At 44.3% G+C, this 18,081-nt stretch overlaps 1 protein-coding gene across 3 annotated transcripts; it reads right to left on the bottom strand.

Annotated features, from left to right (window-relative positions):
• Positions 1-3,239: 3,239 nt before the first annotated feature.
• On the bottom strand, positions 3,240-17,590 carry crema (cAMP responsive element modulator a). 3 transcript variants are annotated; one of them, XM_030403271.1, is made up of 8 exons: positions 17,459-17,585; positions 16,087-16,204; positions 15,850-15,972; positions 12,891-12,979; positions 12,632-12,774; positions 11,924-12,112; positions 6,241-6,400; positions 3,240-5,258 (listed from the first exon to the last, which is right to left on the bottom strand). In XM_030403271.1, exons 2-8 carry the CDS (start codon positions 16,192-16,194, stop codon positions 5,114-5,116), a joined length of 957 nt encoding a protein of 318 aa, XP_030259131.1. In that variant the 5' UTR covers positions 16,195-16,204; positions 17,459-17,585; the 3' UTR covers positions 3,240-5,113. The 3 variants fall into 3 exon arrangements, with proteins under 3 accessions (XP_030259131.1, XP_030259133.1, XP_030259132.1); XM_030403272.1 differs by lacking the exons at positions 3,240-5,258; positions 6,241-6,400 and adding an exon at positions 11,435-11,622 and having other exon boundaries at positions 17,459-17,590; XM_030403273.1 differs by lacking the exons at positions 11,924-12,112; positions 12,632-12,774; positions 12,891-12,979; ... (1 more) ...; positions 16,087-16,204; positions 17,459-17,585 and adding an exon at positions 8,408-8,707.
• Positions 17,591-18,081: the final 491 nt, after the last annotated feature.

Genomic DNA, 18,081 nt, shown 5'->3' with positions numbered 1-18,081 from the left:
GCGCGCCCTATTAGTGTCCGTTGAAGACGTTCCTCTTTTTTTTTTGTTTCTGTTGTCGCTCTTCATTCAGATCCTGCAATTAAAGGGGCGTTCCGTAGTTCTGGAGAAGAAATTCAAACTCAGAATTGTGATATTTACGACACAAGTGAGGTGATAATACGAATTCAGAAATATTTGTGTTTTTTTCCATCGGTGGATAAACAAGACGTTCTCAGAGGAAAAACTGTTTGAAGTTAGAAAGGTGGCAGGGTCCGCCACATATAGATAAACACAGAAGGTCAGTTTGTCAGACAAAACTACGTAGTGCTCCTTTAACCTTACTCATGTGCTTGGTTTTAGATTGCGGATGCTTTTTGTTCATTTCTGATGCACACAACCAGCACTTCATGGACGAGCAGTGCATGCTGGGTAGCCATTAACCAAATACAGATGCATGCAATGTAACCAGGTACGTCTCAGCACGTTAACGTGGTTCAGTAAGCTTCAAACAAACTCAACATATGATGTTATTTAGTTAAAATGTCTGCGTCTCGTCACCGCCTTCCTGCATTCTGTGACTTTTGCTTGCAGCCGAATGCAATGAATAATGCAGAAAGGTGTCATGATGCACAGTTGGGACGGCCTGTCTTCACACGTCACACTTGGTTGTACACATGGAGGGTGACAGAAGTCGCTGTAGAAGTGTGATTCTCATGTTGCTGGTTGTTAGATCCGGCCGGTGGACGTCTCAGGAGCGCCTCGTCTGAGGCACAACGAGGCCTCGCAAGGACTTTATCATGGTGGTCACGTGATAAGTGGCATTTAGCATTGTTGTGCATTGAAAGCAGTCAGTGTGAGCTGATAGCTGAAGACCTAAACTGTGTGTGTGTGTCCTTATCAAATGTGATGTCTCTGCTGCAGTGCTGCGTGTCGAGCAGCAGAGGTCCTCACCGACCGCAGCGATGATCACACTCGTGTTGTCAAGGTAGTCGGCCTCCTCTCACTGCTCGTAGGCGGCGAGTCTCTAGGTGGAAATTTCCACTCCAGCCACACTGGACCAAAGGCCGTGAAGATGTTTGAGAGGCAACAAAATGAAATATTAAAGAGCCTCCCACTCTGCAACTTTATTTTTTTTCAGTTTCTCGGTTTGTTTTTAGCTCGAGCTGAATGGAAAGACAGCGAATGCGGTGGACTCAGAGGTTTGGACAAACACTGGGAGAAGTGAGATCGTGCAGTTTCTTTGCTCAATCCCGATTGCGTATTTGTAAATGTTCATGTTTGCTTAAACAAAGCCCTGTTGAATGGTTCTTACAGGGCTCATACAAGTTGAAACATTGAACTAAACATTTCAAATATCAGTTGAAAGTAGAAGCTTATGTAACATTTGAAAGAAAGAGCACTGTTGAAAAGGGAAAGACTTGAAGCTCCAGCTGATAAACAGCAGCTTCAAGGTTTCAATCCCTTTCAACACCCTATTCACCACTGTGTGTGTGTGTGTGTGTGTGTGTGTGTGTGTGTGATGTGTAAAGAGGAGAAAGACAGTTGTGCGTTGATGCAGTGTGTGTGTCTGTGAGAGATAAAACTCGTGTCTCTCGGGGTGTGTTGTCATCCTGAGAAGAAAACTGTGGACGTCTGAGACAACGCGATAAGTTTTTTTCGCTCATGCAGACAGTTTATTTGTACGTACGTACACGAATAAAAACACAAATCATCTAGGCTTTTTTATCACCATCAAGCCCCTTCAGGGTCAACGCTACAACGTCAGGGGTTGCTATGGAAACTCCTCATTTCCATCCACATCCCCTTTTTTAAAAAAAAAGAGTAATTTCATTTCTCCTGAAATCATATTGGTTTAAAAACAGCCTTCTGTTTTTTAGTATTTCCACTTCTTTCCATTCTGTCATAGTTTTTAACACCGTTTTGACTTTTTTCTCAAATTGTATCAAGAAAATCTGATGTTTTGTGGTGTCCGCGAACACATCCTGGGAACTTGTAACATGACAACAACAGTCTGTCTTGTTCACATGGCATTTTTTTTTTATGCCACTCAGCAAGTTACGTAGCAAACAAACACATTTATCACTTATCAAAGGGAAGCTAACCTCTGTTATCAGAGTACCAACATAAAACCCAAAGTTTGTATCTCTCTGTTTTTTTGTCTTTCTACCTGGATATTACATAACGTGTGACCTTCGGGGACAACGCTTCTGATAAACAAGTTACAGGCGTACCACTCCTGCCGACACCATCGCCTTGAGCTACAACGGCAGCGAAGAAGAAAACAACGACGGCGCATACCTTTCAAGAGAAAGGATTAAATAAATCATCAGGTAGATACAGAGGGCATTGTGGGATATGGAAGCCAGGGAACATGATATCTGTGGTATCGATCGGGGGGGGGGTGTTGAGGGTATGGAAGGAACAGTTCACATACGACTTTATTTCCCTCAGTGCCGGTTAATGAACCCACTTCGTTCTGGGCGTGCACCTTGAGCTGAGCAGCTACAGTGAAACTTTTGCCATTTCAATGCAACTTTTTTTTGTTTTTTCAGGAGAAACTGTTTTACTCTGATGCTCCAGAAATGTTTCGATTATGAAACTTCACCCGACAACTTGATGGCGATGACTGAATTTTCTTTTTTTTTTTTTTTGGGGGGGGGGGGGACTGTTCCTTTAACAAAGAATCCAGGGTGTGACGTAAGCATCACATTTAACTACATTCGGATTAAATGTGGAAATGAGGCAAAGAAGTTACAAAATACACTTCATTGTGACAGACTGCTGTAGGCAACACAGCTGAAGATACGCAGCAAACACACTGAGCTGCAGCCTTGGCATGTGCGTGTATATACTGTGTACTTTATTTATATGAAGGTGTTCAACGTTTGGTTTCATAAAAGGTGGCTTGACGCGAGAAGCGCCGAGTGAGACGATGAAAGGAATAAAGTGATATATTCAAATTCAAATGAGAGGTCACACATCCTCGTACTATACGCCGTGTTCCTGTACAGACTGCTGCTGCAGCGATGGTACGACTATGTCCTCAACGCCGAAGAGAACACTGTGTCCTTTCCAAAACATTATTCTGGCCTTCATCTGAAAGAGGAAATAAAAAAAAAAGACTGAATCTAAAACTGGAAACTTCCAACATGAAACAAAATATTGATCTCATCAGAAGGAGCGTGTGTTTGTTTACCTGGCTCGAATCCTGAAGAGGAGGAAGAAGCGTGAGGTGAGCAACAAAACTCGCAGTCCCGTGATCACATTTCAACATTTTATTAGATAAACAAAAGAAATAGTTTGGGTTTTTACAACTAAAACGAGGAAGTACACTGAGAGGAGAACAAGGTGGAGCCGTGTTGAAGCGGCGGTAAACTACATGCAGAGGAGTTTCAGTTGAGCTGATATCAAAGAAAAAACCTGAAGTTTGTTATCGACATCACTTTGAATTTTTGTACGACGAGCGTCCGTCTGTGGACACGAACCGTGACGGGTCGCTCGGCCGGCGCACAAGACGACGGCCGCAGGATGAGTCACGATGCCGTCACAGAGCGAAACAGTAGTTAAAACACCGAGGGTGTCACTTAAAGAGCTTTGGCAGTCATAAGAGGTGGTCTGTTACACGAACGAGTGCTCTCTCTAACATCTTCTCCTAATCAAAAAACATATCCAAGAGGAACAAAAAACTCGACAACTACATCAAACAGAAGAAGCAAGCACGTTTTTTAGTTGTTTTTTTTTTCTTCAAAAAAAATCACCAGAAACATTAACACGACATGACGTTTCATCATCCAAATCCAAATGTCATTACATTAAAAAACAAAACAACAAAAAAGAAGTAGAGAGAAAAAGAAAAAAATTGGCATCACCCTTTAAACAGAGCATTTTAATATCTAGCCATAATCAAATACAGTTTTAATACCACAGTGGATATCCATCATTTGAAAAACGGAAACTGACGCTTGCGTGACAGTAAAGCACAACAGTTATTCTCTTCGGAGGATGTTGGATTCAGGATGCAGGTTTTTTCGGGACAGTAAACACTTTCCAACATGTTTTAACTACGAGTTGATGGATGCGTTTTCCGTTTTCTGCTGCGTAAGAAACTCTGCGGATAGAATATATAAACTCTGATAATATTCACACTTTGGTTCTTCCTGTGCTTTGACTACTTGTCATCTTTTTTTTTTTTTTTTTTTTTTTCGAACACTACAATCAACTTTACGTCGTTAAAAATAAAGGCTCTTTTTTGGACGTTATCCAATGGCTTAAAATACATTTTCAAAGTTCTGTGCATAAACTTTGAGAGGACGTTCATCCTGAACTCTTCTCGTTCACTCGTCGTTTTCTCGAAAAAACCTTTTATGACCAAATCAAGAGCTTCTATACGAACTGAAAAAAAAAAACAAAAAAAAAAACCAAAGTTGATGAATTCCAGGAAATCACTTCACTGACGAAACCTTGATGATGATTGGTGATTTCTCCTTTAATTGTGTTTTCGCACGAAGGAATGCATGAAACGACCGAAAAGGAAAAAAAAAACGGGGCGGCGTACATGGCGCAATGACGCTATCAGGTAAACACGGTTGAGTTGCCTGGTTGCAGCTGGTGGTGGATCTGCGGGAGCTTCGCGTTGCACCTCGTCTGACCTCAGAGAAACTTTGCTGGTTAGCGAGCCCCCGGCTGACCTGCCGAGGGGGGGGGGTTTTTCGTCATAATCTCTTGCGCTGGAGCGACACATTTTCAGGAAGCACCTGTATTTCCTCTTCCTGTTCCCTCTTCTTCACGCTGGCTCTCATTGGCTGGCTTTGCCCCCCCCCCCAACCCCCGCCCCGCCCCCCTGCGCACAAAAAGCAACAGCAAAGCATAGTGTGTACGACACTTGAGTCTTCACATGCAAAGACCACAAGATAAGAACGAGAGCGAAAAACTGGCAAGCTCGAGCTGTTCGAATATCCCCGGGACGCTTCAGAGTAAACCGGGCCTGAGTGAGCAGAGAAACAAAGACGGTCGAAGCAGTTTTTGTTCCAGAGTCTTTTCTGTTTTGTTTTGTTTTGTTGTTTTTTTTTTACGTTTTGCTGCAGCAGTCTGTAAACGGCGCCGTCTTCAGCCCGTGACCACAAAACAGCCGCCGCTACTCAGCTTTGTGGCAGTAAATGTCCTTCAGTGCTTTCAGCTCTTCAATCAGGGTCTTGTTTTGGTTTTCCAACACAGCCACGCGGTTTTCCAGACATTTGACGTACTCTTTCTTTTTCCTGCGGCACTCGCGAGCTGCCTCCCTGGAGAGGGAAAGAGAAAGAAAAGGAAAAAGGGGGAAAGATGTTTGAGTCGCTTGATGAAAACATTTTTACATCCAGGCCCACAGACAAAATGCGAGCTCTGCACAATCCAGAGGGAGCAGATGTTTTCACGGCTGTCGGGGCTCAAAGTTTTATCAGTAAACTGCTTCCACGTTTAAGTCCAGGTTTTCTCCCTGACAAAACAGTCAATCGGGCCTGCTGCGGCGTTGAACATCGAGCATGAACAATCCAAGGCCACAGAAACATTTGGACACTCTGGTCGCAGTGCGCTGCAGCTTCGACCTTCGCACCACTTGTGACTTGTCGCTCTGGCAACCAGAAAAGTGTGAACATCAGCCTCCAGACTGTCTGTCGGAGGATCTGGTTCCGCGGAGGAATCAGATGAGTCTCTTTTTCACGTCAGTGCATTCAAACAAAAATCATCAAAGGTTGTTTTTTAATGATAACCTGTTGTTTTACAGTCTCTTTTAAGCCCATTAAAAGCTTAAAAATGGGGTGAATAACATCTTTTCAAATCAAGTTGGGATCTCTGGGTTCTCCGGAGACTTGACTTCCCCCGGAAAAGCTGTGCGAATGTATTTTTGTTTAGCATTAGCAAGACATGTCACCAGACTTTCCATCGGCATGAGCAGAGAATGATAACGAGTACATTTTTGGGTGAACTGCTCCTTTAACAGCAGCCCCGACCATGTTTTCCATCCCAACATGAAATCCTGCTCTGACAGAGGGATGCCGGCGAGAAAGAAAGGACTCTTTGAGCTTGTGATGACGTCTCGCTGACTGTATGTGTGCATTGTGGCGCAATGGACATAAGCTTATTTTCTCTCCAGAAATAGTTACACACTCTGGTGACCTCGACCACTTCCCCCTCTGATCCCTCCAAGAATGAATGAATGAGTCATTTTCTTTACATTCTAAGCGGCGGCAGACGTCTCTTAAAGTGACCGGCGGCAGCTCTCACCTGTTCTTCATCAGCCGGACCTCCCTCTTGCGGGTGATCTCTTCGGCGTGCTGTGACGAGGGGCTCTGCATGCTGCCCGGGGACGCCGCCATCACGATGCTCTGGGCCAGGCCCGAGTTGGGCGAACGCAGCTGGTAGGCGGGTATGTCTCCAGTGGCGGCTGTGTGGGGAGGAGGGAGGAGGGGGGGAGATGGACAAAAGCGTTGAGAATACAAGTCCGGATTTATCACACAGTTATTCACATTTTCCCCTTTAAAAAAAATACAGTATTTCATCAGAGGATGTCCGACAGCGACTTCGGCCAAGAGCACTTATCCGCTCTCCTTCCTGCCTGAAAAGTTGAACTTCCTCTGACCATGACTGCCCATGTGAACGGGTTTGTGTTCTTAAATGACCCGACTTCTACATTTTTTTGGGGCGTTTTTGTGCCATTTGTGTCCGACGGTGGTTGATTATTTTGTACCTTAAACAGCTCTTAAGAGCTTGGGAAAAATGTAAAATCTCCGCTAATCGTACACTCATCAGCATTTTCTTACAATTCTTCATTTTACTCAGTGCCTTTGTGATAATATTACACCGCAGTTCCTCTAACGGCCACTAGATGCTGGCTCAAACAAATAAAACAAACCAAAAAAACTTCTTTTCACAAATCACAAATGATGGTTTCTTCCCCTCATGTTAAGATGTTGCACCAGGTGTGAGGAGTCTTGTTTTTTTGTTGCCCTCATGTGCACCAATTAGTGGTTTGTGCTCTTAATTTAGTCAACTAATGCACACAAATAAGTAATGTACGCTGTGGGATGAGTGTCGAGTGACTGTCACAGTAGGAATTGAAGCTACATGGTGTTTTAATACAACTGTCCTTCAACTGTTTTGTCCCTGGGAAACTGTTAACAACGCCGTCTCACATTCTGTTACATCGATTCATATAATATGACGATAAGGGAAGGGATTCTCGTTTGTGCGCCCACGTTAGATTTCCTTCCCCTCCACGCTCGCCATAGCTCTGAACGGGTTACATCACTCCACCGTGAAATCACCATTTGATCCGCTGTGTGCTGCTGCTGACCGGGACTCACTCGTATTTATCAGTAAAACGCTCCTGACTCTGGCAAACAGCCGCTCTCTGGATGTGGTTTATGTTCTGTTTTTGAGTTGACTCATCAATTAGATGACTCAACTGTTATCCGCTCTGCCTGCCTGTCTGCCTGCCTGTCTGCCTGTCTGTCTGTCTGTCTGAACATTTCAGTTTCTCTTTTTTCACTTTGTTCCTGAGAAGTTTATACCTTCACTCCCCTCTTCTCTCCAAGCCACACACAGAAACACACACACACAGAAAACACACACTCATTTAAAGAGAGGCACAGCAGGTGTACACACACACACACACACGCACACACACACACACACTATGACACACAGCGTGTCTCTCTCATTGTGATAACAGAGTGACTCGGGCTGTGCTGACGTCAGTGTGTGCGTCTCACTCGCCCGTTTTGCATTCTCTCTTCCCTGCCTGGCCTCTGTTCCAGGAAACTGGAGTGACGTCAAACCGACGACTATCTTACCCCCCCCCCTCCGCCACACTGTCACCCGCCCCTTCACTTCTTACCTCCCTCCCTCCCTCCCTTCCTCCCTCCCTCCCTCCCTCGCTGCCTTTCTGCCTGACAACCGCTAGTGGTTCAGAGAGCAGACTGTGTGTGTGTGGTGTGTGTGTGTGTGTGTAACAGCGGGTACGGACACTGACAGGAACAGGAGTTGAGCAAACTAACCAAACGATTGTTGACCCGTTTTTTTTTCTCCCTTCTTTTCTCTAACCGCGCGCTCTGAGCTGTCACGCCGCTTTTTCCTGTGTTGAAATGGGAAGAACAGCCGTCCAAAATCTGTGGCATGTTGCTTCCTCTATTTCACTTGCATGCATTCGGCTTAAAGTCATTTTAAAAAAGCTATTCAAATTCAAATGTTTCACTGCGAGAGAAACACCGCTCCTTCGAGTCGGACGAATGAAATATTTGGCTCTCTGTAGTAAAACACACAAAACATCTGAGAGAGTGGAAACACTCTGAACAGATAGCTGACAGCGCTTGCACTGCATGCATATCTCACCAACAGGCACAGACTTTTGCATGTCGCACAGATAAAATAAAAAGTGTAAGAGAAACTCTACCTGACTCAGTCTCATCCCCAGTCACAGCCATCTCTTGTTTCCAATAATCCAGCACCGCGGCGGTCAAACACCTCAGCACAGAAACGCTCCTCTACCCTCTCTCTTTTTTTTCTCTCTTTCTATCCTCTGCCGGCTTCACTAGAGCGTCTCCTCTTCCTCCTTCTCCCTTTTCCCTCTCAGCTCTCTCGCTGAATCGGAGTGGACACCAGTCAACTTTGCAGCCCGATTACAATTACAGGCATTGACATCACAATGACATCACTCCCTGCCCGCTGAAGTCAGTAAAACACCCTGGATTAGAGTTCCTCCCACCCTCGCCTCCCCTCCCCTCCCCTCCCGCGGATCAGACGCTGAAATAGAGAAACACAATGTGAGCTGAGCAGGCAGGGAGGGAGGGAGGGAGGGAGAGCTGGGAGGGGGGGGGTTGGTAGTGGAGGGGTTGTATTTTTAGCACTAGTGACGCAACTAGAGAGACGCTCAACAAACAAGAGGATATTGTGTCCCAAGCGGCTGCCGTGCAAACTGTTGAGCACCCTGATTGGAGATATTTGGTGTGTGTGTGTGTGTGTTTGTGTCTTAAAAGAACTTGAGGGAGGACATAAACAGAGAATAAAGATAATTGAGGTTTTGCGTTGGCTTCAAGTGATCACAACATGCCGGAGGATTCAGCAATGTGAGAAGCAGATATTTATTTACAAAGATTAGATTTGCCGCTTCAGACGCTTAATTTGCCTGATGGGTCTTGCTGGGAAACTCGTCCGTCACACAGAAACTGGAGCTCTCAGTAAGAGGAAAAGCTGTTTCTTTGAAACAAGTAGGGAAATAGTGAAGTTGGTGTGGTGGGTGAGATCTGCCACAGGTGAAATAAATGTCAAATTTCTGTCTTCAGTTTCATTTCAGCTAAGCGCAAACCTGAAAACAAAAGCATGGTTTGTGAGGTTCTGAAAGCAGCTGCTGCCGTAAAGTTGAAGGTTGTGGGACTGACCACACAATGTGAACAAACAAAGTATGTCATTACTGACGGTGTCGAAAAACACGGCAAGACTTCTCCTTCGGTGGCTGATACACGGCTGCACAAAAACCACTTGGTAAGGTTTAGGAAAACATCCAGGTTTGGCTTTAAATACCTTTTTTGGTTTCTGCTAAAAACGAGAGGAGATGGTCCGACTACCTTGAGAAAAAAATTAAGTATTGTTGCCACAAAACTGGCAGGACATGGTCCAACTTCCCCTAAATAATAACCACCTTCAGTCGCCACAAAACTGGCCGGAAATCTCCCCACAGACTCGATCTGCGGTCGCCCGTTTGGCAACCTTGGGGCTTGTGAAAGACAGCTGAAAATCATATATTGTGAATGTGATACGCCACATTTGGTGCAAATTTCAACCTTGGGCGTATCTGTGGTTTGTAGAACGTTAACTGCTGGTTTCAGTTGACTATGCTGAGCTGTGTTTAGATGTCTGCTCCTTCACAATTTGACCACTGAATCTGAAACATTATTTATACCCGTCTGATTATAAATGTTTCGCCAACCAACTGGGAAAAGAAACCGACAAAACTTCCTGTTAAAACAACTGTCTTCATCGCAAAAAAAAGGGTTTCCATAACATTCCATATACAGCACCTTCTGGCTTTCCAGTTCAATCACCTGTTGCACATTGGCATCAGTTTGAGACATATATGTCTATGAAAAAGGGAAAATAGAAAAGAAAACATTGTGGTAGAAGAGAATAAAGTGCAGGTTGTTCTACAGCTCCAGGGAGAATTGGGGTTTTTACAAGCGGTGTTACGATTCGCTATTTGATTTGAAATGTTAAGGTCTCAACTCAATGTTGGATTTAAAATCTTTAACAGCACTGACGGCTGCTGATATACGCCGATACAGCTTTTGAATTCGATAATCGAAACTGAAATTTTCATCCATTTATGATAATCGGCAGACGGAGGGAGAGATGGGAGATTTTTTGCAGTTTAAATTAGGGGTGTGCCAAAATATCGATACTACGATATATCGCGATATTTCGTCTCGAGGTACGTTATCGATAAACTGGTGCCAAATATCATTATTTAAAAATGATAACAATTAAAATAAAAAAAATAAAAAAATAATATATTTTTTTTTTTTTTTGACCCACCACCACCATCCCTCTTCAGAGGACAGCTTTATCTTTATTCAAACATAGGTATACAACCAAATAAAGTTTTAAAAATGGTTTAAGTAGCTCTGAAACCCACACATATAGATATTTAATGATAGTTGTAGTCAGTGTGTGTGTTAAGAAGAGACACTGTTCAATATACTCTTTGTTTACTTGGCTGTCATTCATGTGAAATTGATTGACAATGTTTTGTAATTCCTGTGAAATGGATTCAGTGCAGTCAATAAATTCTGAATTTCTTCAGTGACACAGATATCGTGATGTATCGTGGGTGAAATTTCTTGCAATATATCGATTATCGCAGAATCGCTGTATCGTGATATTATCGTTATCGTGGGCAAAATATCGTGATAGTATCGTATCGCGAGGTACCTGGTGATACCCAGCCCTAGTTTAAATAGACCGCCAGATTGGACAGGGTGTGTTTGGTAGACGAGTGTGAAGAGAGTGAAATGTCGTGTGAACGTCAGCGCGACTCGAGTTGTAGGCCTGAACGAGCTCGCAGGCGTCACTCCGTACGTCTGCATTCCGTACTCATCTAATGCATTTTGCCTGCATACTTTCAAAGCGTGGAAACTGATCTAATCATAGTGTACATGCTTTGATTTGGCATGTTAATATGCGACAGGAAAACTCCAAATATCCAGGAGCTCCGCTCATACACAGTGTTGATGGAAACTCCAAACCGAGAGAGAGAACAAACCAAACAGAGACGACGACGATGTGGACTTGGCTGCTTCTCCTTAACCAACCAGGAAAGTTAAAAACTGTAACCCAGCAGGTTTTATGTCACAAGTCATGTGTTCATAATGTAAACAGATGCTGTCGAGCACTAACTGCTTCCTCTAAAACCAGCCTCACCGTCGTGAAAGCTTTTTAAAAAAAACTCATCTTCACGGTCCGTCAGGTAGACTGACTTCCATCCCGCTCAGACATTTTCCTCGTTCCCGCCCCTTTCGTGACATCTGCCAGAGGAAAGGATGGGTGTATGTTCCATGAGAGCAAGCAGAGCACAAGAGCAGACAAGTCCATTCGCAGATGATCCCCGAATACAAACTGCATGAGAAAAGCAACAGAGGGCTCTGTTTGTTGAGGGAAGCGATCTGACTCTCAGGTAGGGCAAAGGTTGTGGGTGTAACCGTCACATTGTCTTTTCACACAATGCCCCATTTTTTTTTTCTCGGTCTGAATCTCTGGGGATCATCGTGTTACATTCACACAGCCTAAACGTATGCTGGCACTGTAAAAACAAATGTTTTTCATGCCGCCAGATGTCAGAAACGCGAGAGGTGCTTGTGTATTACAACTCTGATCATCTTTGACACATTTCTCAACATGCACACATGATGAATCCTACCTTGGATGAGCACCTGCCCTCCCTGAATGTAGTACTGCTGCTGGGAGTCTCCGGGCTGAGCCGCACACTGTAGGATCGTGGCTCCGGGCTGAGGGGTGGGAGAGGCGGCCACCGTCAGGGTCTGGGCCCCCTGAAGGGCTTCAGCTCCGGGGCTGGTCAACTGGATGGCTCTCCCCTGAGTGAAGGCAACTGTGTGGGGGTCAGCAGTACAAATGAAACATACACGTGTCAAAGCCAACGTTCAGGTGTGTCAGAGTAACAAAAAGACACAAAATCAACAGTATAAATCAAACACAATTCCGTGGAAGCACCGCAGCATCACATGTTTTATCGGCAGGCTGAAATCGATGTTCCTGAGAAGCTGATTTGCGTCAAACGCGGCATGGAATGATGCTGTTTATTGCTCCTAAATTGACTCATCAAAGCTTTTCTCAACATGCTCGGATTTGTGCTTCTGGTTGTACTCCACGCTCTCCATAGCAACAGCACCGAGGCACCTGGGACTGCTGCATTTCAAGCCAATAACCGCGCTTAACTTGCAGAAAACATATCATTTGACAAAATGTGTGTATAGTGTTAGAGGGAAAAATACTTCTACCCACGCTATTTTATACAGGAATTACACTTTTACACAGTGAGCTTTAATGGGTAAAGTGAATTGACCCTGGTTCCGGTTCTGCTCATGTCCCTGTTCGTGTGTGTACTGACTATACTGTCCCGAGCTGGTCTGGTAGATGGAGGTCGGCACCGACGCCGAGGCTGCGCTGGACACCGGCGCCTCCTCCTCCGTCTTCTCCTCGTCGATTTTGGGAACCGCCGGTGAATCCGACGAGAGCTCGTTGAGTATTTTTCTGTTTGGAGAAGAGAATTCCAGGAACTGATTCCACGCGTAAAGTTCCACATAATCAGACTCTACACACCGAGTCGCTTTTTATCACGTGTTTAATTACTGATGACGTCGTCTCACCGATAAGAGGGACGCCGGGAGAGTATCTCTCGTCTCTTCTGGGTGTCTGTCGCCGGCGCGTCACCCTCCAGCTCTGCCATAGTGGCGATCTGTAGGGGAAACAGAAGTGTTGAAAAAGTGGTGAGTAGTTTTTCTTCTTTAATTGCCAAAATCAATGGTATCACTGGAGGCGGCTGCTCTCTGTACACAGTTTTTGGATGTGTCACAAAGAGGGATGACGTCAATGTAAGATTTTGAGCAGCGTTTTATTTTGAGCCGTAATCTTTTCAAACCATCACACGTCCCAACAGAGTCTATAAACTGTGTAATTACTTGAGAATGTGTGACTGAAAGGGAAATTCCACCGATTTTACACAATTCGAGTGTGTTTACACATCTTTGTCAGACACTACCGCATGTTTAAACAAAGAAGTATAGTGTAGTGCAGTGTTGTATAGTCTTTGGTGGTTTCAGAGGAAGCTGCATGTAACCTGATAAAGTCCCTCCAGTGCTATTATTCTGTGTCTAAGTTGCATCGTGGGTAATGTAGGCTCCATGTTTTGAAAAGGAAGAACAATGTGTGGAATAAAGAGTTTCCCATTTTTATATTTTTATTCTAAACTGTCCTTAATGAGTCTGACTGTGTTACAGGACCGCTTTTCCAAACCTGGCGCTGTTATTACCCACAATGCAACAAAGGCAATTTATCAGGTGCAGCTTCCTCTGGAGCCATAAAAGGCTTTATACTGCTCATGTCACACATGCAGTAGGACTCCCGAAGACCCGTAAACACACTCAACTGTGCAAAAGTTTTCCTTTAACAGCCTCCTTTCTCCAGCGTAATTTCACTGCAGAGATAAATGATCTGCTTTACATTTACACTGCTGTCAAACGATAACAAATATAAACCTGACCTGGTTGTGCTCCATCAATCAGTAAGCTTTTATGACTCACACTGGTGCATAATGGTTGTGCATTACTAACACAAAGGCTGCCTCAGCGCCGTTAGAGGACATCATCGTCTGTGCCAGAGACGGTCGGATTTAATGCCAGTTTTAACAGCGTGTGCGTTCACAGTTACAGGTAGTGGAAGTCGGGTCTGTGCTTTTTAGATTCACGCTCTCGGAGCACAGGTTGGTACGAGTGTCATATTCCTGCAGCTGTTAGCAAAGTTTGAAGTCTTGAATCACCGACACGGTGTGTTAAGTATCTGTCTCCACATGTTCACGGGAGAAAATATAAAGGTTTTATTTAACTATCTCTAAGAACTGGCTTTAAGAATCAGAGTGGGTTAGTTAGTTAGTGGGTTTCCATGTCAGCACAGTTATTACTGAAGAAGCGCAACCAAAACCACAAAGATGTCAACCTTGTTATTGATGAAGCGCGCTGATAGTACGCAGTACTTTGAAATCAGTTAACAAAACCAAGCTGTGGTTTTTTTACATCTGCAGTTTCGCCGGTATGATCTCTTTCCTGACCGATTTCCTTGTTTTCATAAAAATTACAGCGTAAGCGCTGCTTTGCAAATCGAGCTGCATATGCCACAATATCTGCTGCAAGACGTGGCCTGATAAAAATCTGTGAGGAGTGTCGCTTCATTTCCCGTTCACAAGCTGTTTCGCTCGAGCGCCGGGGCGGCTGAAACATCTGTGCACCTGCACCACATCGCTCAGTCAGACAGTCACATTATGACTCTGAGCCAGCGTCACACGGCTCCAGCCCCGCGGGTCGCTGTCGTCTGATGTGTGTGCAGTTCGTGGAGCTGCCCTCCGGCCCAGACACAACAACGGCCTCTCCCGAATGTGAAGGTTAGAGCGATGAGCTTAACCGTCAGCTCCTCTTACTCACATCAATCCTATTAACAGATGCACTACATCGGACCGCGTGAACTCCAGAGGACCTCCTGCACACGTCGCCTAAATCCTCATTCACTAACACACTCTCTCTGACATCACACCCTGTAATTAGGCCTACACACGTTCACAACCGTTTCATCTTTGTGAGAGTTAACTTGGACTTCTATTGAATGACTTGAGACTTGATCTGACTCGAAACTGACTTGAACAACAGGAGGAATGACCTGGACTTGTCTTCAGTGACTTGAAACTTGGCTTAAAGTTTGTCCTAAATGACTTGAATCAAAGTCTTGTGACTTCACCGGGGGTTGTCTAATATGAGACTTGCTCCAGCGGAATAAAGACTTGGACTGAATGACTTGAGATTGATCTGACAGATGCGACTTGAAGTGACTCCAAGTTTTGACTCGACGCTTGCCAAGACACTTCACATGGACTTGTTCTGGCAGACTAACAGACCTGACCTGGAGTTTCCTTGAATGACTTGAGAAATGACCTGGACTTGTCTTCAGTGACTTGAAACTTGGCTTAAAGTTTGTCCTAAATTACTTGAGACTTGAGACTTCACCGGGGGTTGTCTAATATGAGACTTGCTCCAGCGGAATAAAGACTTAACTTGGACTCGCCTTGAATGACTTGAGACTTGATCTGACAGATGCGACTTGAGTTGACTTGAAAGACTTGAGAAGTTACCTGGACACAAGTCCAAGTTCTGACTCGATGCTTGCCAAGACACTTCACATGGACTTGTTCTGGCAGACTAACAGACCTGACCTGGAGTTTCCTTGACCGATCTGAGAAATGACTCGGACTTGTCTTCAGTGACATGAGACTTGATTTAAAGCTTGCCCTGTCAGATTTCCACTTCCTCGTGTCTTGAATAACTTGACATTGAGGTCTTGACACTTGTTCTGACAGATCTGACTTGGATTGACTTGACCTGGACTTGTCTTCTGTGACTTGAGGCTTGCTTACAGACTGAGGACTGACTTCACTGACCTAAGACTTGGCTTGAAACTGCTCTCATATAATCAAGATTTTTCTTCTTGAAAACTGACTTGGACGCCAAAGAACCGTAAAACAGCTCCTGTGTTGTGTTGTCAGAGGTCATTTCTCTCTCTCACCTGGGCAGTCTGGACTTGTGGCGACTGTATGACGGAGGTCTGAGGGGCCTGGATCACTCCCTGGACCTGCACCGTCTGACCGTCAGACAGCTGGACGACGGGAGACTCTTCTGCCTCCGACACCTGCAGGCGAGGATCAAGACGTTCACTGACACTGAAGACATACTGTAGCTCCTATGTCGGCTTCAATCACTGGACACTTTATTCTGAGGTGTGTGTGTGTGTGTGTGTGCACACCTGATTGGGATCCACAGAAGACGGACTGGCCTCACTGTGATTCTCCTCTCCATCCGCCTCCGAGTCGTTTAATGTGCTGTCCAACTGAGGTGACACTGAGGCATCCATAGTCAGTCACCTAGTCATAAAGAAAAGCATCTTACTAACATTAAAACTGACGCTGACGACGCCTTAACTCATATTTTTCTTTTCCAAAACCAACATCAGAGATCACAAATGATTGACTTTTCATGGGACCCCTAATATAGAATAGAATAGAACATTGCTTAATCGTAATAAGTGGATTTATCCTGATCATACCTCTATAATGAACCCTTTAATACGCTTACCCAGCTGTTTGCATTTATGTCTACGTTGCCTTAAAGGTTTAATGATGTTTCTGTTTCACAACGAGGCAAGAAGAAACTCCTGTAAACTGAAAAAAACTGCCACTGAATCTGCGACGTGACCTGAAAAGTCAAAACAAATGTCGGTATGTAAATCTCCCCGTGAAAATATGTTTAGAGTGACGCTGTTTGAGTAACAGCGTCAGCGTCATGATCCGGAAAAAGCAGAATGCAGTTCAAGTATTTCAAAAATGTTTTCATCAGGGACTCTCCAGCACAACCACAAGATGTGCTCCAGGCACAAAGTCTGTTTCAAGTATAAATGATCTGCTATCTGCTACTGAATGATTGAAACATGCCGTGCAAATATGAAATCAGAGATTACACTGAAATCGAAGCATAATTTGCTCTTTTTTTTTCTTGTTGTTATTGTTGTTTTCCATTGGAAAGGTGTCAGAGTAAAAGCTCATCATGCTGAAAATGAAACCACAACTTGTCACCCACAGTTTCCACTAATTCATTGGTTCATTTTCAACGAATCCCTCAAAGAAGTTCACGAAGGCCAAGCTCACTTCCCCGAAAAATGAAGTTGTACTGTGACTGCACTGTTTTCATTTGTACACTTTTATTTTGAAGGGAATATCCTTTTATCAGAGATAAAGAAATGCAGATAAGATTCGTTAAATAAGGGGGTGGAGTAAGAACAAAACTGGAAGCGTTGATATATTTTCATATTTGTGACATTATTTAATATATTTTATTTTGAAGTGACCCACTGAGCCCTCCGCACTTGACGCAGCTCAGTTAAACTTGAGCAGAGAGGAGCTGCAGCTGCCGGCGGAGCGGACTAACATGTTCTCTCCTCCATGTTGATCAGCTAAATTCATCAGCCTGCTCGCAAAGCACAAAAAACTTTTAATGGGAAGTCGTCGGAGCGCGGACGTGTTCTTATTGCAGCCTGTCCTTCGACTCTCCGCCTGACTGCCGCTGAGCAACAAAAAAAAAAAAAAAAAAAAAAAAGATATGACAGCTTTGCAGTGACTTACCGAAGTTTTACGTAGTGTGACTCGTCACTGATTACAGCATGGGTGGCCGGCCTGTGCCTTCGCTCACGTAGTTGCACGTCAGCGCTGATGATGCTGCGCCGAAAATGTCGGCCGACGAGTCAGCCTGGCGTCGAAGAGTGTGTGGGCGGGGCGAGAGGGTTCGCTCCGACGTACTTCCGCGTTCGCCGATGCGCGGCGTGGACGACCGGCTTCCAGAATCTTCTTCTGAGCGTTTTAAATCTGAAACAAATATTGATTTTACTTCTCATTAGCACATAATGTTAAAATATGTTGTAATGTGTTCATATGTGAAGCTTTAAAGAATATTCCTGCCCTGGCTGCTCTTGTTGACTTTGTTTTGGAACGAACCACCTTGATAGGCTGCAGAGTTCATCTCAATTCCAAATTATGTGTGTGTTTGACAACAACAACAACAACAACAACCTAAAACAACCTATATTTCACCTTGTTATGAAAGAGAAAATATGGCTATTAACTGGCCATAAAGTGATATTATGTTGAATAATTGTTGTATAACGTGTTACAAAACTAAAAACAGGACTTTTACATACATTGAAAATAAGCAGAAAAACTTAAATCAACTCTGCATTGCTATAAATTGG

Source organism: Sparus aurata, chromosome 21, assembly GCF_900880675.1.
Source record: "Sparus aurata chromosome 21, fSpaAur1.1, whole genome shotgun sequence".
Lineage (NCBI taxonomy): Eukaryota > Metazoa > Chordata > Actinopteri > Spariformes > Sparidae > Sparus > Sparus aurata.
This window is presented reverse-complemented; position numbering and strand designations above follow the sequence as displayed.